A 27,470-nucleotide genomic window follows, 5' to 3' on the forward strand; every position below is an offset into this window, starting at 1 on the left:
AGCTAATATAGTGCAAAAAGTAACCAAGACATTTTTGCAAAGTATGAAAATCTGAAGAAAATAGTTCTTTTTGCTTTTGATATACATATCAGATAAATGTATATAAAATTAGTGATTAAAAACTATAAAACATGTTATAAGTTTTTTCAACACTGTCATTGATTAAATTGCACTTTTAGGTTTAAGAATTACCCAAGTAGTGCATAAAAACTCTTTTTATGATGTAATTAAACAAAATAAATGCCAAAAAACCAACTACAAAATGGTCTACTGCATTATAAAAAACGCCTAATTGTTGATTTGAATTTATTTTGTTTAATAACTTAATAAAAAGAGTTTTTATGTGCTACTTTGGTAATAAGTAAACCTAAAAGTGCATTTTAATCAATGATAGGGTTGAAAAAGTTATAAGTTGTTTTATAGTTTTTGATCACTAATTTTATATACATTTATCTGATATGTATATCAAAATCAAAAAGAACTATTTTCTTCAGATTTTCATACTTTGCAAAAATGTCTTGGTTACTTTTTGCACTATTTTTGCTCTATAAAGGATTCTATGTATGATTTTTTACATTTAGGATGATAGATTTTTGCCAATTATTGTGTTTACATCAAGAAAAAACAGATTTTTTGTTCCTATACCTTTTTTTTTATAAAATGTGAGAAACTGCTTTTTTCATATATAAGGTGAAAAAAGTAACACTAAAGAATTTTTTTTTGCCTTAAGTATGTTCTAAACTTATAGATAAACACATTTCATAAAAAGATTTCTTTTTGAATAAGTCATTTAAGGCATGAAATTAATTTTGCAAATTAATATTGCAGATTTTCGCAAATAACTTGCAAATATGATTTCTGCGGATTTTCTAATTTTCATAGGCGTTTTCTATATATATTCCTCTTTCCAAAAATACCTCACTTGTCAACATTGGATAAAAAAATCTTTGTCGTCGAGATTCCATAACTGTGGCTTAGAGGCCTATTTTTGTTTAAGGACTTTAAAAATTTAAGACATTTAAGTTATATATACATATCTTATCGTAAGATTTATTATGAGAATTGTACAATTATAAGAAATATTGCTTATGTTTGTAAAGATGTACGATCATATTTCAATTCTCTTTCATATGTATATTGCATAAGTTTGTATTTAGTTTTGATATATACATTTAAAAGCAGCTAGACTTTAGCGTAGCATTTAATAGTACAATGTGCATTTACTATTTCTGGGATCTTACACCAGATTATCGTTTACTTCAATAAAGTGAAACCTGTAGAATAAACAGGAAATGCCTCGGCCAATAAACAGGCGCAACTCATTAATAATTCAATCAAAAGGGTTGGTTGTCTGCTGGGTAACCCATTATTCCCCGGGTGAAAGGACGCTTTACACCGCAATTATAAGACGCGGAGTCCGACTCAAGGTGCGTGAGTGGCCTAGAACTCGAAGCGACACCAATTAAGCACCATAGAGATAGTCAGCTTTATTTGAATTGGCTCACAAATGCAAACAGAGATACCTGACCCCTCATTTATTTCTCAGGTTATCATTTGAAGAGTTTATGGGAGAGGAGACAAAAGCGGAGAAATTGTTTAAACTAATGGATAAAGATGGCGATGGCTATGTTACGAAAGCGGTAAGTGACTTTTTTGATAGCGCAGCTTCTCTACAAATACGAGTTTTTTTTGCTAGCAAATTGATTTTTATATGAAGCTCTTTATTTGCCTATAAAAATCTGTTGGTCGAAGTATCTTGAATAACGTCATATTAGAATAGTCCATTATTCTAATATGACGTCATTTGGAATTTTTCGGACAATTTTTAAAAAAAATTATCTCCTTTTTATATAGCCACTGTAAAGAGCATCTTCTTATTTTAGGGTTTGTTAGTTCTTATAATTCTAAAGGGTTCGGCTATAAAAAAAAACCCACCCAATTACACAAGTCCCGTGGGGCTTCTATAATCCCTACATAACCTAACCAAACAAAATAAGAATGTCTGAAATAAAGAGCAAACACAAAAAATGTACATTTTTTTAATACACCACAATTTTACCCCCTTCTTGAGAATTTTACTCTTTTCAGGGGAGGGGCGTTTACGTGTTAATTTCTTAAATAAGTAATAGAGGGTGGAGGATGGGGGGGGGGGGCGGATGAAGGAAGCATTAAGGTTGATAAACTTGCTAATAAAGTAATTTTGAACAGGGATAGAAAGGGATGAGACAATGGTAGGTAAATAAATTGATGTACATCCCCAATGATGATACACAAAATTACACCTTAGGTAGATCTCAATTATTGGTTGAAACGTTTGGACATTCAACTTTATGAACCAACCAATCAAAATTCAATAAAAGTTCCCAAAGTTGTTGAGCCAAAGGATAAGATAACATTTAATAAAACTTTGGGGACTGGTTTGATAAACAGCGTAATGTCCCCTCCCTCCTTGAATTTTGAAGATATGCGTCTGACTAATTTATATTCAGATAATATGTCAGGTCAAAGGATCCATAAAAAATACTCGTTACGTTGCAATTTTTCCCGGTCAAATTTCCGTAAATAGCCACTGTAACCCCCCTCCCCCCCTGAATTAAAACAAAAACATACTTCTTTCACCTGACTGAGCCTTTGAGTTGTTAATATAACAAAATATGACTGTTATTATAATGTCATTATTAGTTTGCTTAGAATAAGATATTTTGTAGTTATTTTTGCATGTTGGCTATAATGTCGACGTAAAATGCTGTTCTTTATAAGTTTGGCATAAATAAAGCTAGCCTTTTTTATAATTTTTTGAAAGGGGGGGGGGTAAAGCTTTTGGACTGAACAGATTTGCGAATCTGCTAGATTTTTCTGCTTGCAAGTTTATGTATATTTTATGGTATCCACGTGCATTTTATGCAGCATAGCTACTCTATAATACTTGTGTTTAGGTCTGTAATTAAATGTTATCTTATCATTAACATGTATGTATTTTGGTAGAGAATAATCTCGCTAACCTCTGTACATACATTTTTATTTTATATAGCTTCTTAGAGGTCCAGAAAATGTTTATACCAACTTTTTGGAAAAGTACCTTAATCCCCCCAAGATAAATCACCAATAGAAAAATATTACTTAATTTGTTCAAATTAAAGACTTACTTATCTTTTCTTTTTATAACATCCTAAATGTTAATACTCAAAGTTACCCCTTCTGTAGATTACAATTAAATATTGAAACGGAAGAACACTCAACTTCATAAAAGTCCCCAAAGTTTGGAGACTAGTGCAATGAATTGCCTAATATCCCCTTTCTGACTTATTTGACAAACTAATTGTAAGCAGGCATCATATAAAAAATTGTAATTAAACAAAAGCGTTATGTTGCAATTTTTATCAGATTTCAGACAGAAAAATCATCTAATGGCACTGACTAATCAATTTAAACTATAATATTCCATTTACCAGTGTAATGTTTCAGGAATCTAAAGGGATAAACATTAAACAATGGCCAATAAATTGATGATAAAAAAAAATTTAAATAGACAGCTCAATTTTCCGTGATTATTTATATACATCTATTCTATACTTTGTTCTGTCCGTCGGTCATGCGTAAAAACACATAGACCTTATTTTTTAAAGGTTTCGTGATTGTCTTTGAGTTTTTGCATATTATATCTCTTTCTTTTCTTTATTTTGACAATTGAACATATGTATTTGTCTTGTTTGTCCATTCAATTACGTTTTTAGTGCGTCGCTAATTAAGGATGTTGTCATCCTTGTTTTGAACTGTTTAGTAGAATATTTGTCTGCATTATTTCAATGAATTAATATTATCACATGGATCTTACACCAGATTTTCATGTTCTCAAATAAAGTAAACCACGGAGGTGGTTAAAATAACGATTACCCCATTCTACTTCCTTTACCCAAATACCTCCCCACCTACTGGTATACGAACTGATCAATAAATGACAACAATTTTTCCCCTGTCATAATATCCACGTATTTTCTACATCCATTATTATTTCTGAATTGTTTCTCCAATATTTTACTCTATCTTAGCGTACAAATAAAAACTTCACATTACAAGAAATTTATTGCTATTTTAGAAAAGTATCTTTTAAGTTATGTCTATCTATTACTGAATGGGTTTCTTCCTAATGATAAGGTATTTACTGAAAATGGACCAATTAATATATTTTAATTGCTTTCTTTGTTTTCTTACACAAAGGAATTAAAATGATTACTTCTTAAATGATAAGACAATTGCCGATAAATTGATTTACATCCCCCCCCCCCCCAAGTGATGATGCACAAAATTACCACTTCTGTAGAGTTCAAGTAGTGGTTGAAACATTTGGACACTCAACTTAATGAACCAACAAATCATAAATTAATAAAAGTTGTTAAGTCAACGAATTAGAAAACGTTATTACTAATATTTGGAGACTGCTGTAAAAAATAGCCAAATGTCTCCTTCCTCCCTGGTTTCATCCAGTTGTCAATCTTTTAGTTTTTCTTTTATATTTACTAACGGAATGTTTTGATATTCAATGCTGAAAAAGTATCTAGACTACATAATATTACCGATACTAACTCAAAGGGGCAAGGCTGCAATACAACCAAACCCCTTTATTTTTTAGGTTGATTGAAATTAAGTTATGGGGTAGGTTTCCTCCTATTCCTATCCATACTATAACAATACAAAGCCCATATTGGAGGTGTTATAACCTTGCGGAACTACTCAGTACCCAGTATATCCTAACCTGACCTAAAGTTGTAAACAAAATAACAAAAAACTTCCTCCTAATTTTCAATTTAAAAGTGAGATGGGTTGGTATTATTGCTATGCTCAACAGGGTACTTTTTATGAAAGCACAACACATCCTCTTATTCATTTACAAATAATCTATTTTGGGTTCTAGAATTATATCCTTAGTAGTGCGATTAAATGGCTAAAGATTTAATTTTAACAAATCCTGTTTTTTTTTTTAACTATTAAGATGAAAAAGATCATGACAATCAGTAATTAAAAAAAACAATTCTATATTATTTCAGATTTTTATTATTGCTTACCTATTGTTTAGAAGTTTGTATCTTTATTGTATTACCCGCGACCTTGGCTCAACACGTTGTCGGGAAGGTGAGAGGTTCAAATCTCGGTCCGACACTGCGTCATAACTAAAGAAGTTAAAAAGGGTTCCTACTGCTGCTATGTCAGTTGCGAGACATAGTCAGAGTAGGGGGAATGCCTTGGCCCAAAACAGGCGCAACTCATTACCATGCACAATTAGGACTTCTCAGACAAAGGTCGTGCAATCAAAGGGTTGGTTGTCTGATGGGTGTTAATACCCTAGGCGATTAAACGCGTTACATTGCAACTTACAAAGTATGTTTAAAGGTGACGAGGAGAGGACTTGTACCCGAAGAGTCACCACGCCCCTAGAGTCAATCTTTACAAGACAATTGTTTGGTATAATACATATTGTTCTTGTATAATATATCATTGGATTCGGGAATAAACAATAAACATTAAACATACAATTTAATAATAGTGTATGTGTGGTATTCGGCAACCGTGAGCCATGCCTATGGCACCCCTGATCTGGGGTTCGGTGGAGGGTCAATGGCCCTCCCCCGAATCCTGGGGAAGGGGTCTAGTGACCCCCTCCCTACGCTTAGAATTAATGATTGAATCTGTCATGTTTATTATGGTTAACTGTATTCTTAATCCTCCCCCACCCTTTTCAGGGATGGGGGATCATTATTGCCCAAACTGACCACTGTATATGTATTATTGATGCTTTATGTTATGATTATTTATTCCTATCCATGTAATTATTGTTTGTTGTATATAGCTTCAGTATCTTTTAAACCTTCAATAAAGTGACAACTGAAAATAGATGTTGATCATTATCTAGTGAAAGCTAGAGAAGCGTAGCTTCTCTATAGTAAGGTGTCCACGTCTGTTACACTGCCGTAATCTAATTGAACTCCGGTGTCTGCCATTTATCCTCGGCGGATACCACAACTTTGGTGACAGCTGTGTGAGATTACGGCGAACCACAAGTGTAGAGCAGACGCGCATCTGAGGCTAAGGTACTCCCAGCAGTGAATCTGGCAAAACTGACGCAAGCAACCTGAATTACCCACCCTGGACAGCAAAGTTTAACTCTGCATCCGGCAGTTGTGGAAGCGAGACAGCGAAATTTGACGAATAACCGCGAGCAGCGCTGATATCTAACGGAGAATTGAGCGCCAAAAGGGCTGAAACAGGCCTGCGGACCGGCTGAAACAAGCCAAATAAGTGTAAACGGCTGGAAATAGGCCAACTTTACTGCAAGAAATAGCAGGATCCGAACCAGTGGCGCTAGCAGGACGGGACATTCCCTGCCGCCATCAGCCGGATTTGGATCAGCGGCGCTAGCAGGACGGGACATTCCCTGCCGCCGATCGGCTGAAACATGCCACATAGCTGCAAGCTGCGAGCTAACATACGAGTGTAGTGCACCAGAACAGAGAAAAACTACGTCAACTCCGAGTATCCTGAGAGGCTACAACGCAGCCACCCATCTAGAAAAACAGATATTATGTTACATTGCAGGGATTACCACCCTGGTGTGATGGCCAAACAATAGATTTATGAGCAAAGCTTGGCAAACAAATTGTTGTGTTGTGATAAATCTAAGAATAGAACAGGCTTGGATTATTGTGTATTGTGATAACAGCTAAAAATAGAACAGAGTTGGTAAACAAATCTGTTATGCAATTGTGATAAGGACCAAAAATAGAAGCTAGATGTAATATAATAAAGACCCTGATATACAATCAAAACATCTCAAGCCCACAGCACAACAACAATACACCCCTTATTCCAAGGGAAAGGGAGGAGCCCCTCTCCATTGAAGGCAAATACAATCAGGGTGATATAATAGATAAGCCTAGGATTAAGAAGAAAAGGCACTATTACACCAGCACACAGTTACCTCCCTCCCTCACAGGGGAAACGGACGGAGTTACCCCCGTCCCCTTACGCGCTTCCCCCTTCCTACCCACACTAGACTAAGTCCGCCTGTAGTGTGGGGCTAGCGATCGGACACACAGAGCGCCATTCACGGGTAGCGCAACAGAGTGCGGAAAATATCATAAATCCAACGGACGAAGCGGACCAATGAGAGAGCGAGTTGAGGGGTGAGAGCGCGTTTTCCCCGTGTGCGCGGATTTGACGGCGCGGACGCGCGTTACAAGGCCAGGAGATTCCCCGCGCACACACACACACACACTCACACCGGAGCGGAGCTACTCCATAGCATTTAACAGGGGTATTTTTAGCAAATAAAGAATTACAAGCTTCTTTCCTTCTAGCTCTAGTGTGATAAAGGAAAACCCAATCAGTTCCTGACAGCAGTTCAGACCCTCAACATCTATCTACCCTACCAGCCTACCCTACAACCTCAGCACCTAACTAGTGATAAGTACAGCTAAGTTATATCTTTGCAACTAAACTACCAACCTAGTGATACAAACAGTGTTGGCTGTTAGGCTAGAAAGCCTCAAGTGACAAACCATTCATTTTAGTACTGTATAACTTTGTGCCCGCCGTTGCACCGTTGACCCAATGGACCAGCATCAAGCCCCAGGAGGTGACCAAGCCCCAGGATGGCTCCAGGATGACCCTCAGCCGGCCCCAGCCGAGTACCGCAAGCTGATGCTGAGCAATCTGCCGGAGTAGAGAGGGCCGCCCAAGCAATCCTGGTCGGCACATATCCGCAGACTCGAGATGTCATGGGCGGCTTACCGCGTGCCACCTCATGATTCCCTCAACCGCCGCAACGCCCTCCTACTGTCACTGGTAGGGCAAGCGGCGGAAATGGCGTCCCATCTGTTTGGCGAGGCAGGCCAAGCCTTGACCTACGAACAGGTCAAGACCGAGTGTGAATTGCTATTTCGCCCTGCTTTTGAATCCCAAACGCTTAAACAAGCGTTTAGGGATTACAAGCAACACTCGACAGAACCTATACAAGCGTACATATCAACTAAGTGCGCCTTGTATAGGGACGCCTACAACCATGAGGATCTTGAGTTGTTGGTGGACGAATTAAATCGTGGAATTCGTAACGCCAATGTAAAACGCCTCATGATGAACCATGAAATTACGAGTGTACCTGAGTACACTCGTAAGGCCATGTTCACCGTGACCATGGTTACTAAGCAGCTGAAGGAAGGTGTATGCTTAGTGGACTCAACCGAAGGGCTGACTGGATCTGCTTGCATCCAGTTGCCCCAATATGACGAGTCGGAGCCAATGGAGATTGGCTCCTTGGCTCCGGGTCTCCACCAGATGGGGAAGGTCGCTCCAGATGACAAGGTTCCCGGCCGCTGCTTCCGCTGCCAGGGGAGAGGCCACCGAGCTCGAGACTGCCCAACGCCTGTGGAAGTTAGCCTAGAGGAGAGACGCACCCAGCCACGCCGTGACCGTTCTGCCAAGTGTGAGCGTTGCCACTATGACGGTCACACGGCGGCCGACTGTAGAGCTGACTGGGCCCAGGTAGCCAGCCGCAGGCGCACCGCCGATAAGGGTGCCCCTCCAGGGAAGCCCAGCAGAGTGGCCCATATGGAAGGGAGCGCGCCCCCAGCACCACAACAGCAAGCAGCCGCCCCCAGAGCTGCGGACCGAGCCGATGGGATGCTGCAGTTCGGGACTGTCCCAGCTAGGATCAACGTACTGGGCGGCGCGGCTGAACCCAACCGGGTTGGCCTAGGCTTCAGTCTTAACCATCTGGGGCCAGAGCTGATACAATCCAACAACATAGCCGAGCCAGAGGTGCTGAGGCCCCAGCCTTTTAGCCTCAACATGATGGAACCTGCCCGACTGAGCCTACCCAGCAAGAGTGGAGGGGCGCTGCCCAGCGTCCCTGAGACGGTGTATGGGGAGGCCCTGGCAGCCGCCGAACGAGAGAGGCAGGAGGTGCTAGCCAGCGCCTCTGCATCGATGTATGGGACGCCACCCGGCGTCGCCACCTGGGATGATGGGGGGGTGCTATCCAGCGCCTCCCACCTGGTGCCTGGGGCGACAACCGTCGCCGCCACCGAGATACCTGGATCCTGGAACGAGCCAGCCTCCAACCTGATGCCTGGGGCGACAACCGTCGCCGCCCCCGAGAGACCTGAGTCCTGGAACGAGCCAGCGGTCCCAGAGGAAGGGGTGACACCCGTCACCCCCAGCCAGCCAGCGCCACCAGCCTGCAGGGAGAGCCCAGCTACATGCCATCCAGAGCCCCCTGCCAGCCAAGGGAACCCAGCCACTCAACATCAGGATAAGTTGAATTTGTTAAATGTGTTGTATCCAAGATATTGTAAAGACCCAGCCTTGCCTGTGCCCCCTGCACCAGAGGCTGGGGAGATTGAAATTCGGGAAAATAAGGACTTGCCTGTGCCACATGCACCTGAGTTCCTAGGGCAGGGGAGGGAAGTGAGTAAGGGCGAGCCTGTGCCACATGCACTTCAGCCCCATGCCACTGGGCATGCTTTGGACAAGGGAAGGGAGCACTTGGGGCTAGGGGAGCCGACACCCAGGCAAGTGCCAGTCGCTTGCCAGTCTGTCATTGGGGAGGGTATCGGGGTGCCTCGGCCGCATACAGATAACGCTCAATGGAAACTTGTATCTAGCCGGGAGCAGCCCAGCCGTGTCCAGTCCCAAGAAGCAGCCGTGACCAGAGCTGAAGATCCCCAGCCGCGTGTACGAGGAAGATGGTTGCCTGGAAGCCTCTCCCATTGGTGGATGGTCCTGTGGGGCCTCCTGCTGGCAGCCGTGTGGCCTACAACCAGCTACGTCCTGGTGGGATGGGACTGTGCCAACCCCACCCATGTCACATCCTACAATAAAGAAAAGATGTGTAACACGGAGCCCCTACACCAGGAGGTGCCCCTGGGCCATGAAGTGCACGTCCTGCAGCAAGTCAAGGTGAGGGAAACCACCGGGTACAGTTGTCAGCTCACCGTGTCCCAGTGGACATTCAGGTGTGGAGTATGGGGTCACCTCAAGGTGACCTCGGTCCCCACCCTCATGAGGCCAACCAAGATAGACCCAGAAGCGTGCCGAGACCTGGCCAGGAACCGAGTCTACACGTTGCCAGGCAAGACCCAGCCACTGACGTTCCAGCTGAACCATCCCCTGTTCTTCACCATCGATATGGTGGGCGCCCTCGTCAACAGCCCCGAGGGGGTGGGTTGCGAGGGGGAGGACGTCCACTTTGAGGGCCAGCTATACCGCAACGAATTAGTGCTCCAGGAGCGACGGCTGCTGGTCAAGGAGGAGACCTATGTGGTGGAGGATGGACGTGTGGAGTCCCAGTCTGACCACCTGACCCTAGAGTGTCCCCATTCTGAGCTGTCCTGCATCACTGGGGAAGCAACCTACGTGTGGGACCACCTGGGAAGAGATTGCCCCTTGAGGCTGATCCGCAGCCTCCAGCCCAGCCTGGTGATGGATGCATATCTGGTTGACCATCAGGCCCAGTTTTTCATCAACATGACCAACCCCACCTCGATTGTGAACTGCGACTTCGAGGCCCATGCCACAAACCATCCAGCGTTGTTCGTGGCAGCTGACCCAGCCGCGGCTGCGCTGCCCAGAGTGTCGGCCAGGGATGTTGACGTTCCCCTTCAAGCACAAATACATGCAGGTTATATTGGGTTTACCCTGGAAACGCGCATGAAAAGCACCGCAGCAGAAGAAGTAGCGGCCAACTGCTGGAAGCTCCAGCAACTAGACCCGGCCCACCCGGTGCGTGTTCAGGGGAGCACGTTCTCGGTATTGAGGGGAGACATCCTGCTGCAGCTGACCTGCCAACGTCACAAGTACGTTGTCCGCGAACACAAGGAGTGTTGGGACAAAGTGCCAGTAGAGCCCACAGGTTTTGTAGACGCTGTGACGCGGGTATATAGTGAACACGCCACCAAGATTCCCTGCTCCTCCACCTACCCCCTGACTGTGCACGCGGAGGAAGGCTGGATAGAGTTAACCCCCGCACCCAAGAAAAGGCCACCCCCGCTGGATACGCCTACGCAGTTGTTGACCGAACCCTTAGATGACTTCAGTTCAGGTGGCTTGTATTCGCAGGCTGAGTTGAACGACTGGCAACAACTGCTGGCGTTCCCAGCATACAAGAGTGCCATGCTGACCGGCCTATCCTATGGCTCCTGCGTTCAGCAAGGCAGCTGTTCGGCCACAGGAGACCATGGGATAGTGTCCTACAACATTGACCGACTGGCGGAGGAAGGAGAGGCAGCCCTGGATGTCTGGGCTGGATTTAGACAAGCCATCCACGAGTGGGGAGATGGCGCAGCCATACTGTGTTTGCTGTTGTTGATCCTCAAACTGCTGGGGGACCTAACTATCATTTCCCTGGCAGCAGCACAGGGAGGAGTCCGGGCAGCCCTGAATGCGATATCACAAGTGTTCCTGTACCATCCAGCTTTGTATAGGAAAGCGCTGGCTAGAGCCAGGCTCAACCATGCCAAGTCCCGGGACTTTTCAGTGGACTGGGATGCCATTCCCATCGGCAGGGAAGCAGCCGAGGAAATGGTGTCTATGAAATCAACTGACAGCGGGCATGACCGCCCAGGTAGGCCAGGACCGCCCTCTGGCAGACCCCGCGGCCCCTCAGGAGGACAGGCCGCTGCTCAGACGATCAACCTGGCAGCCAGCGCCCCAGCCGCTGCCAACAACAACCAGCAGGCCCCACTGCTGACTGTTCCAGCAACAACTGTGCCACCAGCAAACCTGATACCTGCCGGCGCTGACCAACGTGTCCAACCCAAGCCAGCCTCTGCCTTCTACCCCACATTGGGAGCCCATCAACCCTAAGAAGACATTCACCACTAGGATTCCATTGAATCATTATCGTTTGTATATATTTTAGCCCTAAGGAGCGGACCGAAGGCCTCAACCACTGTCGGAAGTCTGGTAGGGAAACCACCTCCCAGCCTTCCGAGGGGAGAGTTGTGGTATTCGGCAACCGTGAGCCATGCCTATGGCACCCCTGATCTGGGGTTCGGTGGAGGGTCAATGGCCCTCCCCCGAATCCTGGGGAAGGGGTCTAGTGACCCCCTCCCTACGCTTAGAATTAATGATTGAATCTGTCATGTTTATTATGGTTAACTGTATTCTTAATCCTCCCCCACCCTTTTCAGGGATTGGGGATCATTATTGCCCAAACTGACCACTGTATATGTATTATTGATGCTTTATGTTATGATTATTTATTCCTATCCATGTAATTATTGTTTGTTGTATATAGCTTCAGTATCTTTTAAACCTTCAATAAAGTGACAACTGAAAATAGATGTTGATCATTATCTAGTGAAAGCTAGAGAAGCGTAGCTTCTCTATAGTAAGGTGTCCACGTCTGTTACACTGCCGTAATCTAATTGAACTCCGGTGTCTGCCATTTATCCTCGGCGGATACCACATATGTTTAGCCAATAAGATTTCAAAATGGTTACTATAAACAGTTTTCCGCGGCTGTTAAAATGATAAAATTATAATATTTAAACCAGTTTTGTTAGCCCTGAGTGACCAAAGATATATTTTTAGATAAATGTTAGAAAGATTAGTTGTATGAAACTAAAAAAATTCTCTTCTTTTTTATGTTTGTCTCTGTTGTAATATTGTCTTGTATAAATATAGACAAACCATACATTTATATATTATACATCACTGCCGCTTACAAACCTGTATCATACACTCATCAAATCAGTAGGTATAAAAACAACTCATAATAGCAAATGATTATTTATCTATAAGAGATAATCATCCTATTTTTTGGGCATAAAACTAATTATGTTATACTTTTAAATTTCAGCTTTATCTAAATAAAATTTTTTATAACTTGGCTATTTTCCGTCGGATTTATCCCCTCAAATATCAGAATAGTTATTTATCGCATAGTATTATAGATAGCTTTATTACAAATTTCATAGAAAATTGCCTGTAATACGATGTTATGCATGATTTTTAAGTATTGCTGAAAACTGGCTCTAATCTACTGGATATCAATCGGTTTCGAAGCCATACTAAAAAAAATTCCAAACGGTACATGGGATTTTATACATAAATTTGCGCAAAGGACAGCAATCTTTTTTATTTACTTTAAAAATGTTTTCATATTTTGGCAGTAATATAAATAAGAGATTACTTAATTGAGGGGGAAGTTATGGGACACCAAACATACATATTTACAAATCCATCAATCACATAGTTTTATCTGTGGACATATGTAGGAATACCATATGCATTTAGTTACAGAGTTGGCAGATTTTATGGACAGTAAATCAGCATTTGTTCTGTACAAATTAAAGTTCTATTAGTAAAGAAAATTCTAAAAAAAATTTTGCTTGCAAAAAAGATTAACGCAAAAAATATAAAGTCTATGTCTTATGTGGACAAACAAACATATTATGTAAAAAAGTATGACAAACAGTTTATATTGATAGGAAAGTTAATAGTTGCTTCGCCTCTAGCATGCTTTATTGTGAAAGTATATATGTTTTTATACATGCTTTAAAACTAGGGGCCACAATTCTGGCAAACAAATTAACTGCAATTTAAGGTTTAATTATATTGCTGAATCACGGCCTTTGAAGAAAATGATAACAAATAATCCTCATAAAAAAGCAACAAAATCTCTGTCTGTGTGTTTCTGTACCGAAGAATCTCTGCAGAATCGATATGGTCCTCTTTACAATGTTGCTTCTTTATAGGTCCTAAGAAGATTTGTAACAATTTCGGGGAAGGGTAAAACCACCTTCCTAATCGGCTCCAGAAAAACAGCCCCCCTTTCCCAAATTTTTTATCTTTTTTCTTTTTAGGAATAATATTGAAAATTTGGGGTAACTTAACCCGGGCCCCTCACCTCAAATTATCCTTGAGCCTCTAGGGGCTTAGCCGCTAGTTCTAACTAATAAGCTAAAAACTTATGTTTAATTTATTTTCAGGAATTTCGAGAAGTGTGTAGGAATCTAAACAAAGAGCAAGTAAGTAATGGATTTATTATTACTTGGATGTTGCACCAGATTTTCCTGTTCTCTATTAAAGTGAAACTTGTAGCTGAGAAAATAAACCCCCATCCACCCCCTTTACCCCTTCAACTTCAACAGAATGGAAGTATTGACAAGTTTAAACAACATTATATATGTAATTTAAATTTGTTTTCTTTTCTAGTGTAACTATAGCTCAAGAATGTGTTAATTATTATTATTTAGAATATTTATTCTCGTATTCATTAGAATCCGGTGGATAGGAACCGGTTCTCATCCATACGAAAAAAACTATGTCTAGCATCATATTATATCCAGCTTTCTACGAATATAAAATTGTAAAATCATAAGATTAAAACCAGTGTTTTTTTAGCCCGTGCCTCGGCACCTCGGGGCTAAAAAAACTGGTTTTAATCTTATAATTGTACATTCTATATCCGCGGAAAGCGGTTTATAATAAGATGAAAGAAATAACTATTCACAATTATTCACAATCTAAATCTTACACATTAAGAAAATGTCAACAATCTTTTATTTCAAACATATTCCAATTCACTGCGAATTAAACCTATTAAAAATATAAATTCTAGATTCTGCTAACAATTAAATAGTCCTTTATTTAGTCTTTATCTAAACATTTATCCAGCGTACTTCCAACACCCTATAACATGTTGTGAAATAGGAAGTTTTGAGTCTGCTGGCAAGCCTTAAACATGTTACTGTAGTTACGAAGACCAAACTGCATAACTTTTGCACCACGTTTGATGTCATATTCTCCATCTCTTTTTTAAGGGTTTTCTTTCCCACTTCTCCTCTCATCTTCCTCATTATATGACGTCACAGGAATCAAAAGTGACACAAAAGTTATGCAGTTCGTGGTCTTCGTCTACTATAGTATTTGAAGTCTGAAATCTAAATACTTTAAAGTTCTGTAATTTAGATTTATATTAATACAAGAGTAATGGGAATAAATTATGATATTTGTTCTAAATATTTCACTACCATAGACATAAACAAATTTACTATAAGGGGGAAGATTAATTTACCTCCCAATAAAGACGTCCAGGGTGGAGTCTTTGGAGTGATTATTACCCTCACCCAGGACTTAATTAATACCATAAAAAAACCTAGTTTTTACCACTTTTACGGTAAAATTTTACCAGCCTTTACGATTTAAAAGGTGGTAAAATTTTACCGTAACCGTGGTATTTTTGTGTTATTTTCTCACGCTTTTTACCAGCGATTTTTACCACAATTATCGGTAAAATTTTACCAGATTTCCGGTAAAATATTACCATTTTAGGACGCAAATTTATACCAGATTTTGACCAATTTTTACCACTTTTTTGGTAAAATCTTACCGCAAATTTCTGTAAGATTTTACCGAAAAAGTGGTAAAACTGTTCAACACCTGGTAATATTTTTGTCCTAAATTGGTAAAATTTTACCGGAAATCAAATCAAATTGGTAAAAATTGACCAAAAATTGTGGTAAAATCGGGTGGTAAAAATCGTGAGAAAGTAGTAAAAAACGACTGACCCTAATTATAGAGAAGCTTCGTTTATAAAAATAGAAAAAATTATAAAATTTTTTGTTGTATTTTTATATTTATTTAACTTGAACATAAAATAATAATTCTAATAAATCAGCAGCCGTTCTCAATGTCGCGCAGCTGAGGACCCTTGGGTGCGCCGCCAAACACACAAGTGTTCTTGATTCTACTGCTCTGGCCGAAAACTGTTGCGCAACCTCCTGGAATTGCTGGGCACCGGCCCCATTCCCTCGTATAACCATGATATTCAACCTGGAATAAAATTGCTCATTAGTTAATTAGATAATTACAGGGATATAAAGGGATAAGACAATGGCTGATAAATTGATGTTCATCTCTAATGATGATACACATCGTTACCCATTCTGTAGATTACAATAAGTGATTGAAATGTTAGGACACTCAACTTAATGAACCAACCAATAAAAAATCAATAAAAGTACCCAAGGTTGTTAGGCCAAAGAATAAGAAAATGTTATTTGAAAACTTTGGGGGCTAGTGTAATTTACAGCCCAATGTCCCATCCCTCCCTACTAAATATCTAATCTATAATACAAAGTAGAACGATGTCTGTCTGTCTGTCCGTCCGTCCCAAAGATAAAGCCTATACTCGCTGTTTACGCAAATGTGTCAGAACTTCCCCCCCCCCCTTACTCTCACACCTAAAATTTTCTTTTGAAAGCAAAAATAAAAGTGTGTAGGTTCGACTCCCCCTCTCCCCCCTCATTCATTTCCTACAGGCATCTTGACACGTGGCAAAAAAATCAGCAAACTTATCTAACTAAACATCTTTGAAAACGCAGAACGAGAAAAAATAAAGGGAAAGCTTACCTGGAAAACATAAGCAGTAACAACATCCGTGGCTAACAAGAACAGGCTGGGGCCATAGTACTCGGCTTTACTGAATATATGCTTCAAACTGTTGGGCAAACTTCCCTCCAACACGTGGCGTATGCAGTCGCTGAACGCGGGGTCCTAAGTTATGGAGGATTAAATGAAGGAAGGAAGTGGACTGTTTATTACACTAGTCCCCAAAGCTTTATTTTCTTCTTCGTTGCTTTAACAACTCTAGGGACTTTTATAGAATTTTGAATGGTTGATTAATCAAGTTAAGTGTCTAAAGCTTTCAACAACTAATTATACTCCACAGAAGGGGTAATTTTGTGTATCATCATTGCTGATGTACATCAATTTATCCGCCATTGTCTTGTCCCTTTAGATCCCTGTCCCAAACAAGTACTAATATTAGATAAATTTAGACCTAAAATGGTGGGTAAAATGGTGTAAATATCATAATGGTATCCAAAGTTTCAGAAACAAGTTTACTTATTCGTCAACTCAAAAACTTTGAGTACCTAATTTTTATTAGGTAAATCTTGATTTAATTTCAATACTTCGTCTTTTGTCCTATCCCATAAGAACCATGTTTCCCGTTGTGTCTACAGAAACGTAAATTATTTTAGTACAATCTTTTTTTAAACTTAAACAATATTTTACTTCGTCTTAAATCATTTAATAACCCATTCCTGAATAGCCTTCTTTAAGAAGTTGAGCATAGATTTTAGCAAGGCAGCCCGCTGGGGTAGGCAGGTGAAACCAGGCTTGGGTACGTCCTAAATAATCAGATAGATTGATATTAATAATATGTTTTGTTATATTTAACTATTTTCAATAGTATAGGGCTACGTTATAGGATTCTATTTTTATTTAAGCAAAGTTTGTGTTATACAATATAAGATTAAAATCAATATTTCTTCATATATCCTATCTCTTTTTTACATTTTCGCATATCTTTATAATATTTTATCATTTCTTATTCAACTTCTATAAATGCCAGGAAAGGAAGTTACACTGGACTGTAAGTTTTACTGGTCTTGAAGGTTTAATCAACACATCTCTCATTCGTTGGCTTGCAACTTAAAAAACTTATCGTCCATTGTCTTATCCCTTAAGATCCCTGTATAAATAAACAATGCTTACCTGTTGAATAAGATGAGAAGCTAGCCTAGAGCTAGAACCTGAGCCACTAGGACCACCAATGGGATCAACAGCATCCGCATCCTGAGCCGCCGCCAGCTCCTCCTGAGCGGCTATGGCCGCTACGTCATATGAATAGTTTCTGATCTATCACTCTTACAGCCCTAAATAATATTTTTTATTCCATCGTATTATAGATAGCTTTCTGTGGATATTCAAATAAAAATCATATAATTAAAGCCAGTTTTGTTAGCCCTGAGAGGCTTAAGGCTTAGGCTACCAAAACTGGTACTTGTATTATGATTTTTATTTGGAAAATGGTCAGTATACATGTTTTATCATTATGGCTGAGAACCGTTTCTAATCGATTTTAATTTGTTTCGAAGCCACGCTGGAAAAAGAATGAAAAACAAATTTTTCTAAACTTTTGAATGTATTTCTTATTATAAAGAATCTACTTTATTATAATACGCTTTGTTTGTCCGCTTTATACGTCTGTGATGCAATCTTTAACATGCGATCCTTTTCAAGACAGACGGCGAGAAACCAGTATATAATTTACTACGTCCGTCGGTCATGCTTTAAAAGACAAAGAAACTTATTTTTATAAATTGTGCGTATTTTTCTTTATTTCTATGATATACATTATGGATGATGTCAACCTTGTTTTTTTTACCTAGCTTTCAGTGTAATACTTGTATATCAAACCATGAAAAACATACCTAGTAACAAAAGTAATGTGTTCCAATTCACTGCTGGCCAACTGTATGACCTTAAGGAGTGACTCCAACATGCCGCAGGACACCAGCGCCTCGCCGCCGCTCTCATACGACGCCAGGTGGTACAGGAACAGCCCGGAATACAGCAGACCCTGAATATTTTGGTTAGGTTAAAAAGTTATCATTCCTAAGTAAAGAACAGAATAAAAATATGGAAATAAATATTATATATTTAAAGTAATAAAGAAAGATGGATAAATAAAGATCGGTCTTATATGTATTTGATTTGTTTGGTTTTATTTTCTTCCATTCTAGTTTGTAAAGAGAGTTTAAAAATGCATGTTTTAAAAATTAACAATGCTGAGCTTACAAACCGCTGGATCGATCTGTATGGTTCTCCTATTCAATTAGCTTCTCATAAGATCAGGGAATGTTTATAACTATATATATATATATTCTCACTCCTAGGAAAAGTAACCCTAATATTGTTTTTTTTTAATTCTTATTAAAACTAAACAGTAAAGAAAGGGCACCCCAGTACATTTTACGAATGCTCTATGCAAGGTGAAATTCCGAGATCTTAAGCTTCAGACAAAAAAAAGCCTTCCTACTTTATAAAATAAGACATGTGAAAAGCCATTAAAGGGAGTGTGAACGTAAAAATTTCTCATCTGATTATCAAATCTTAACATTTACTAAGCACATTTCACTACACTGATCAACCAAAAACGTCCTATTAACAAAAATATCCAGGAATAATGCCTTGATTTTATGGTATTTTGAGAGGGAAAAAGGAAAAAACAGGGAAAATCTGAACGTTTTTGATTCTTATAATGTTTGTAGGGATATTTAACTTGTCATATATAGTTGAAACAATTTACTTACTGTTAAGGATTTATTTTATGCTATAAAATTGCCAATTAGTTTTTTTATAACGTAGTAGTTAGGTAATAAAGACATATTTTAAATTCGTATTATTGACAAAAAAAATACCTCACTGTCTACAAAGGGTTGAATCTCATAGGTTATTTAAAATAATAATATCCTTTTTTATTGTGTTGGACAATAAATAACCCACTTTGGAGAATTAGTTTACACTTTTATCAGACTGTTTATAAAAAAATATTGCGTCTTTATTATTTACAAATTTGTAATTAAGATGGGCCATCTAAAGTTAATTGGATAATAATAAAACAAGGATGACAACATCCATAAGTAGCGAAGCACAAAAAATTGTGGATGGGAATACGTAGAAGTTGATTTAAAGTGTATTTATTAAAATCAAGAATAGATTTATTGGAGAAATTAAAAACACGAAACCTTGTTTTATTTTGTATGACGAAGACGGATAAAGTAAATTACATACTAGATGCACATAACAATGGGGGGAAAAAATTTGAAACTGTTAATGCATAAAAGTTTTAAAATTGGACCAAAAATACCAAAGATATGGGGAAATATGTCAAACATATAAAAATAGCCAAAAACCTGCTAAATGGCAGTTTGGCCGCCATTGTTTCTTTTCTTAAAACACCAGAAATTTAATGTTAATATCTTTAACTGAAAATTTTTTGAAAATTGGACTATAAACACCAAAGATATGGGTAAAAATGTGATAAATACAAAAATAGCCAAAAACCTGCAAAAAGGCAGTCTGACAGTCATTCTTGTTTTCATCAAACGACAGGAAATTTAATTTTGATATCTTTAACTGAAAAAATTTCGAAAATCGGACCATAAACACCAAAGATATGGGGAAAAATGTGAAAAATATAAAAATAGCCAAAAACCTGCAAAAAGGCAGTCTGACCGTCATTGTTGTTTTCTTCAAATGACGGGAAATTTAATTTTGATATCTTTAACTGAAAAAATTATGAAAATCGGACCATAAACACCAAAGATATGGGAAAAATTTGGAAACTATAAAAAATAGCCTAAAACCTGCTAAAAAGCAGTCCGACCGCCATTGATGTTTTACAGTTAATTGTGCTCCTTAATGATGGGAATGTTGTCAAAAAATTTCAGCTCTCTATCTTTTATAGGAGCCGAGAAAATCACGTTTCCCCCAATTCATTAATTACGGACAGACGGACGGACAGACGGACGGACAGACGGACAGACGGACGGACGGACGGACATTGTGATTTATAGAGTAGCTTCGCTACTAAAAACCTGTTTCTGGCTTTGTTATTGTATTTGGTTTTCAATAAAAAATATTGCTTATTTTATCAATTTCTAAGTAACTATACATTGGTTTAAAGCAAGGATTATGTTAAAAGTCAGCTTAACTGTTAGGAAAAATCTAGAACTATGTGAAAAAGTTTAATTTTAGCTATAATGGGAGAAAAAATCAATTTAATGGACATTTTATATAATACGGAAAATTTCTTCCTTTCCCTGTACCTTATAAAAATCGTCGGAAAAAGCCGTTTTTTAAGCAAACAAAAGCGCGTTTTGCTCTATCTGTGAGATATTATGAATGAGATAATGTTAAGATTTGATATTAAGATGAGAAAAATTTACGTTCACAGTCCCTTTAAAGACACAATACCTGTAATAATAATGTACAAACTTTTCAACCAATAATAATACCCTGGCCTTTCTAATTATAAGCCTAGGCAGAGCCATGCTGGTGATGCTAGCTCAAGCGTGGACCGTGGTTTATAAAGAACTGAACTCCTGAAGCCAATAACCAATTACAGGGTTACAAAAGTTTAATTTGATGTTATTTTTTTTTAATGTTAATATTGAATGTAATATAGTTTTGTAATGACATAAAAAATATATTCGATAGAATATAAAAAAAATATAGTGCATTCAATATTAAAAAAAATATTTAAATATATATAGTTGTTAACCATATATGAATCTATTTCCGGCCGGGTTCTTAAAAGATAATGCCGCGTTTTTTCGACATTTTTTACGCTATGAATAACAAGCGCGACATTCGCGAAATCTAAAAGAGTATACAATGATTTATTTAATTATTTCGCTTTTGATGGTACGGCCTTCATAGAAAAAAAAAGATTATCTTCAATCCATTTTTGCTGCATATTAATTAATGCATCTTTTTAGAGCTGTGTTAGACATTAGAAAAATTGCTAAAAAAATAATTTAAAATTCAGTATTTTTATGTTATATACTCTGTTTGAAATTCTATCGTCAACGTTCAATCAATCAATGTCTAAAAAACGCCGAAAAAATGTGGCATTCATCTTTTAAAAACCCATCTCGGTGGTATTTCCGGTTGGCAAAGACAACATAAATATAGAAATCATGAAACATTGTTGTTCCACAATTTTGCCACATTTTTAAACATCTTGCTTAAAAAAAATCTTCCAAACAAATTGTAAATTCTACAAATTTAAATATTTAGAGAAAATTGAGTAGTAATTTACTTCTTGATTCAAAATATTTGATTAAATTGAATCAAAACTAATAATTATTTTTGGCACTCTATATTCAAATAATCATAAGCTTATCAATAGTGCGCATGCGCGCACAGAGGTGCCATAATTGTTTCAAAACTTAAAAATATAAGTTTTGTAGCGAAATTACTCTATAATTCGAAATCTCTGTCTTTCTTTTAGAAACATTCAGGGGAATATACGAAAGCTTATATTTATATTAAAGATGAAAAATCGATAAATTCAAATGCACACGGCACATCTGCGTACACACACACCTGGATTTTTTTTCTTTTAATTTTAATTCGTATGAAGCTAGCTCTAATAAGTAAATATTAAATTTGATATATTTTTGACGATGCGGGAGGATGTTTTAAAAGAAATGATGAAATAATTTTCAAGGTTTTAAAAAAAAGTTAGCTTCTTTTATGCGAAAAAATTCAATAAAAAGTAAAAATTTTTACCAAAAAGTTGGTCAAATTTTACCAAGTTTTTTTTTTTGTCAAAGTCCAAAAATCTGGACTTAGCCTAAAAATTTACCTTGTCAATTTTTACCAAAAAGTTGGTCAAATTTTACCAAGTTTTTTTTTTGTCAAAGTCCAAAAATCTGGACTTAGCCTAAAAATTTACCTTGTCAATTTTTACCAAAAAGTTGGTCAAATTTTACCAAGTTCATTTTTTTTGTCAGAGTCCAAAAATCTGGACTTAGCCTAAAAAAATACCTTGTCAAATTTTACCAACTTTTTGGTAAAAATTGACCAAATTGCGTTTTTTTGTCTAAGTCCGAAAATTCGGACTTAACCTGAAAAATAGAGTTGTAAAATTGACCACATTTTTGGTAAAACTTCCAAATGTGGTAAAATTAAAAAAAAAAAAAAATTTTAAATTTAGGCTTCATTGTATAGAAGTCATTATTTTAAAGTACTACAACTGATTATGAAGAGCTGTTTTTAATTTAACCCATTAGTGCCGAGCGCCACTTTTATGGGCCGATCGAGCTGTAAGTTTCAGGGAAGCTTTATAATGGTCAAAACGGAATTCGTATTTTTTTGTTTTGCTCTAGTGGCGTGCACAGGAAAGTTACAAAAAAACCCGGTTCGGCTTGGCCATAAATACCAACCAGGCATTAACACCCGTTTTTGGTGCTTTTCCCCAGTTTTAAAACCCGGTTGACCTGTATAAACCCGGTTATTTTGACCAAAAATCGAAAAATGTAATTTTTGAACGCCAAAAGTGAGATGAACACTTTTTAGAACTTTGATACGATCCGTAATTGAAAACTACACAACCTCATGTAATCTAAAGAGCTACAAGTATAATACGAAGCGATTTATTTCAAATTTAGTGTTTCGGCTATAGGTGCCGCCGTTTTCGGGTAAAAAAACCTGTTGCTCGAAGTTTTAAAAGACACACACTACAAAAAAAGAACATATAAAATTTGGGTGTTACATATCAGAAAACGATCATAAAACTATTGGGTGACACCTATAGAGATTACTAGGGTTATTATGGTGGCTCAAACCCTTACTAATGACGTTAATTGTTATTTTTATTGGTTGAAAAGTTAAAACCGGGTAATAAAAACCGAAACCGAGCCGGGTTTTAAAATTTTCGGGTATGTATGGCCAAGCCGAACCGGGTCATAATAGGGCGTAAAAAAACGATAAAAAAATCATATAAAAAATAATAATTTGAATAAAACGAATTCACATATAGATGTACTTGTCAATAAACATTAGATTTCACGAAAAAAATCAGCGACTTTACTATAAAAACAAAAAAGTTAGATGGGGTATTTTGAATTGTCATGATTTTCAAACTTTGTTGATCTATACCAGCAAACGGAAGTAAGCTAAACTGCCTGCTCCAGGGGGAAATGAAAGCCAGGGTAGTAGAGGGGGGATTCATACTGAGAATGATGCAATTATGAAGCCGGAAACCGGTTTTTTTTCCATTTTCTGGCACCGGGTTTTAAAACCCGGTTCGGCACTAATGGGTTAAAACACAAAAAACGGGGTTTTTTGTTTCGTCAAATTTTACAAAAAAAATGGTAAAATTTTACTAATTTTTTGGCTAAAATTTTTGCTGGTAAAATTTACCACGAAACTGGTAAATTTTACCAGCTTGACCAGCTTTACCACTTTTCCGGTAAAAAGGGTGAAATTTTGTGGTATTTCGTAGAACCTGGGCAAACTTTAAAAACCTTCATTTTACATCCCTCAAACCTTTTAAAAGATACAATAGATTACCCCTCTCAAACCTTTGAAAACCCTCATTATACCCACCTAAAAATAAATATTGGACGTCCCTATCTTCCATTAAGCTATCCCTTTATGCCTGGGTAAATTTGGCAAGAATACAGAATGTTTGTAACAAAGAGAATTTTGTGTTGATTTGATTACATCATGTTTGCTTAAATCATTACATAATCTCAACATTTACATTGAAAATGTTTTGTTAAAAATGAGATTTTAGAAGGAAAATTTATGTCATATTTTTTACAGATTTAAGATAAGTTATGAATGTAAACCCAGGGAGGGAGGGGACATTGGGCTGTTTATTACACAAGTCCCAAAAGTTTTATAATAACGTTATCTTAACCATTGGCTTAACAAATTTGGACACTTTAATTTAATTTTGATTGGTTGGTTCATAAAGTTAAGTTTCCAGTTTCCAAACGTTTCAACCACTAATTGTGATCGACAGAAGAGGTAATTTTTTGTATCATCATTGGGGATGTACATTGATTTAACGGTCATTATCCCATCCCTTTAGATCCCTGCCAACCTATGCACCTTATAATACAAAACTTATTAAACAAATTTATTATCTTGTTTTAAAATTCCATTTAAAAGTGAGAAACTATTTGATATCTGAAATTAGTTGGACTTACAAAAATTCTTTGTCATAAAACCAAAATTCAAATAATATGATATTGATAGGAAAAGTTAAAATTTGAATGAAACAAAATGGATTGGTGCAAAGATAGAATATTTTAAACTGTAGGAAACAGGAATACTAATATAAGAGGAATCTTAAGGGAGGATTTCATGGAGACAAAACAATGTAACCACCAATTATGATTAACAGCATAATCCTTTATCCAACCATACAAATATTGAGATTTGTCTATTAAATATTGGTAACTTTCCTACAAGTGAACCACAAATCTTCACACTTCCTGTTTATTTTTCTAAAGTAAATGAGAAAATGGCTACTCACAACCGTCTGGGAAGGGGTTTATGTATGTTCTACTTGGCGTTTTCAGGTATATTGCGGAAGTATTCTTAACATATCTAAAAAATGTAAATATGCTAAAGAAAGCTTTAAACGATAAACAATTGGATGTCTATGTGTCTGTATTATTTGAGGAAGCTTCATATTGACCCTTGTTAGGTTGAAGAGGTGAGCCGAATCCCATAAGAAATGGTACTGGAAAACAGTGTATTGTATTTTGTTTTACCCACCTATTATTCATAATATTCATCAAACTTTTAATGTCACTTGCCTAATTTAGCAGAAATTTGTATTGGATTGGCGTAAGAGGCAAGGTTTAAACCAAACATGGAAGCTGTTAATATTGAGGAAGACCAAATTGCTGTAAAATTGTGTCAAAAATGATCCAAGTGACGTCATAGAATGAGGGAGATGAGAGGAGAAGTGGGGGAAAAAAAACCTAAAAAAGAGATGGATAATTTCTCATTTTTATGACACAATTTTGCAGCAATTTGGTCTTTGTCTTTATATTGCCTATAAAAATGACGTCATACAATACAAATGACCAATCATAGACCTCTACACAGCCTAAATTACCAATAGCAGGCCAGTATACATGACGACATTTTTTATAGGCTTTATAAAAAGCTTCCCAAACATGTCACAAAAAAGAATAAGCACTTTTGTGAATAAGGTCTTGCAGAATTATCTCCATGCAAAAATATTCCACCTGACTCCCAAATCCATTTGTACTTATTCTAACCAAATTCCATACATTTATTAACAACCAAAATGTATTCTATAGAGCATAGAATCCCTTATTCTAACCAAATTCCATACATTTATTAACAACCAAAATGTATTCTATAAAACATAGAATCCCTTACTTTGCAATATATTCTTTGTTTAAGTGGTTCTAACCAAATTCCATACATTTATTAACAACCAAGCTTTATTCTATAAACCATAGAACCCCTTATTCTAACGAAATTCCGTACATTTATTAACAACCAAAATGTATTCTATAAAGCATTTAACCCTTTCTCTGCAAAATATTCTTTTTAAGAGAAGGATTTTTCTTATTGTAACTTTAGGAACAATTGTTGAAGTTATTGTAATTAGGGACTTTATATTCGAAGGGGAAGGGATCGGCAGGAAAATAGCATAAACCCATCCCAGGACTTAAATCTAAAAATTAAATAGACTAAAACCATCAAAGGACCTATGAAAAGCTTCCCTAAAATGGAGACTATATCGGTGCAGTAAACTAAATTTATATATGTATATATATATATATTGATATGATGTTTAAAGACCTTACTATTTTATTATCGCTTTTTTGGGATCAATCAAAAAAATATATAAATAAACTTTTTTGTTGTTGTATATTTTCATTCTTGTAAATGGAACATACATTTTGCATAAAAAAGAGAAAATCGACACACGGGGATTTGTCTACAAAGTTTAAGACCTATATCATGCAGGGAATGGAGGGAGAGGACAATGGGCTATTTATTACACACAAAGTTTTAAAATAATGTTTTCTTATTTGTTGACCCAACAGCTTTGGGGACTTTAATTGAATTTTTATTGTTTGGTCCAATAAGTTCAAACGTTTCAAACCCTTACTGTAATCTACAGAAGAGGTAATTTGTGTATCATAATTAAGGATGTACATCAATTTATCGGCCATCTCTGCAGATCCCTGGATATCATGACTTAAATAGATGTGTTTTTCATAAAACTTGAAAACAGGGCTCAGCAGCCGCAGCTGGATAAATATATTAAGACAAACTGGAGTCGCTAAAATTGTGGTTGTTTAATGAGCAGATACCAAAAATGAAACCACAGCCGCTATTTTTCGAAACAATAGCAGCCGAAGCTTCAATGCTTTTTAAGATACTCCGCCTTTAATAAGTTAATCAGCCGCCAAACAAAGCAATATACAATTCGCAGTTGGCCACATTTTTCACAAATCCGCGGCCAGTAGTTTTAAGAAAGCGAAGCTTTTCTATAATTATGGTCAGTCCGTCAGTCCTTTTGTACCGGTTAGCTCTTTTCGTAAATCTAGACAAGTTAGAATAGTCCAATCTATTTTAAACTTTGCATGATGATTCCTATAACAGTTAGGTACAATTTGGAAGCGTAGCAAATTAATGTTTTGCATATTAAGTGATGTCACTGTACAATAGTTATTGTTCGTTTGTCCTTTCTTCTGATTTTAGAGCTTTGCCTTTATGGATGTTGTCATCTTTGTTTGTGAATATGTTGAACTTTACTGACGTACTCTTTCTATATTTAGATTGACCTGACCTTTAAGAAGTTTGATCAAACTGGAAATGATAAATTAAATGCAAGGTAAAGTGGAGATATCTTATTTAAATGTTAAAAGTTATTTATCGCATCTTATTCTAGACAGCTTTCTGAGGACATTAGAATGAAATAGTAAAAGATTAACTGTTTTAATCTTATATGCATTGAAATACTATACTATACATGATTTCTCAGTATGGCTGAGAACCGGTTCAAATCCAACGGATGTTTATCGGTGTGGAAGCCATACTGGAAAAGC

General features: G+C 37.4%; 2 protein-coding genes across 2 annotated transcripts in view; one reads left to right on the top strand and one right to left on the bottom strand.

The window, feature by feature from the left end:
* LOC145327094 (troponin C-like) overlaps nucleotides 1-27,470 on the top strand; it is an 85,473-nt gene that overhangs the window by 51,845 nt on the left and 6,158 nt on the right. Inside the window, exons 5-7 of the mRNA XM_080170618.1 lie at nucleotides 1,547-1,640; nucleotides 13,986-14,024; nucleotides 27,201-27,256. Coding sequence (XP_080026744.1) covers nucleotides 1,547-1,640; nucleotides 13,986-14,024; nucleotides 27,201-27,256 — 189 coding nt within the window. The remainder of the gene's footprint in view (nucleotides 1-1,546; nucleotides 1,641-13,985; nucleotides 14,025-27,200; nucleotides 27,257-27,470) is intronic.
* On the bottom strand, nucleotides 15,620-21,062 carry LOC145327093 (E3 ubiquitin-protein ligase HUWE1-like). Its single transcript, XM_080170617.1, has 6 exons — nucleotides 20,827-21,062; nucleotides 18,279-18,427; nucleotides 17,560-17,720; nucleotides 17,104-17,192; nucleotides 16,411-16,552; nucleotides 15,620-15,831 (listed from the first exon to the last, which is right to left on the bottom strand). The coding sequence occupies exons 4-6, from the start codon at nucleotides 17,133-17,135 to the stop codon at nucleotides 15,673-15,675; spliced, it is 333 nt and encodes a 110-aa protein (XP_080026743.1). The 5' UTR covers nucleotides 17,136-17,192; nucleotides 17,560-17,720; nucleotides 18,279-18,427; nucleotides 20,827-21,062; the 3' UTR covers nucleotides 15,620-15,672.

The sequence above is a fragment of the Acartia tonsa genome, chromosome 8 (assembly GCF_053477335.1).
Source record: "Acartia tonsa isolate MP-2025a chromosome 8, ASM5347733v1, whole genome shotgun sequence".
In the NCBI taxonomy this organism is placed as follows: Eukaryota; Metazoa; Arthropoda; class Copepoda; order Calanoida; family Acartiidae; genus Acartia; species Acartia tonsa.

Excerpts from the sequence above, each read along its gene's own strand:
- LOC145327093 (XM_080170617.1), bottom strand. The coding sequence starts at position 17,135 with ATGCTCAACTTCTTAAAGAAGGCTATTCAGGA. Across the intron at positions 16,553-17,103 it reads TTAAAGAAGGCTATTCAGGA|CCCCGCGTTCAGCGACTGCA; the intron begins ATGGGTTATTAA and ends CATAACTTAGGA. Across the intron at positions 15,832-16,410 it reads TTACTGCTTATGTTTTCCAG|GTTGAATATCATGGTTATAC; the intron begins GTAAGCTTTCCC and ends ATTTTATTCCAG.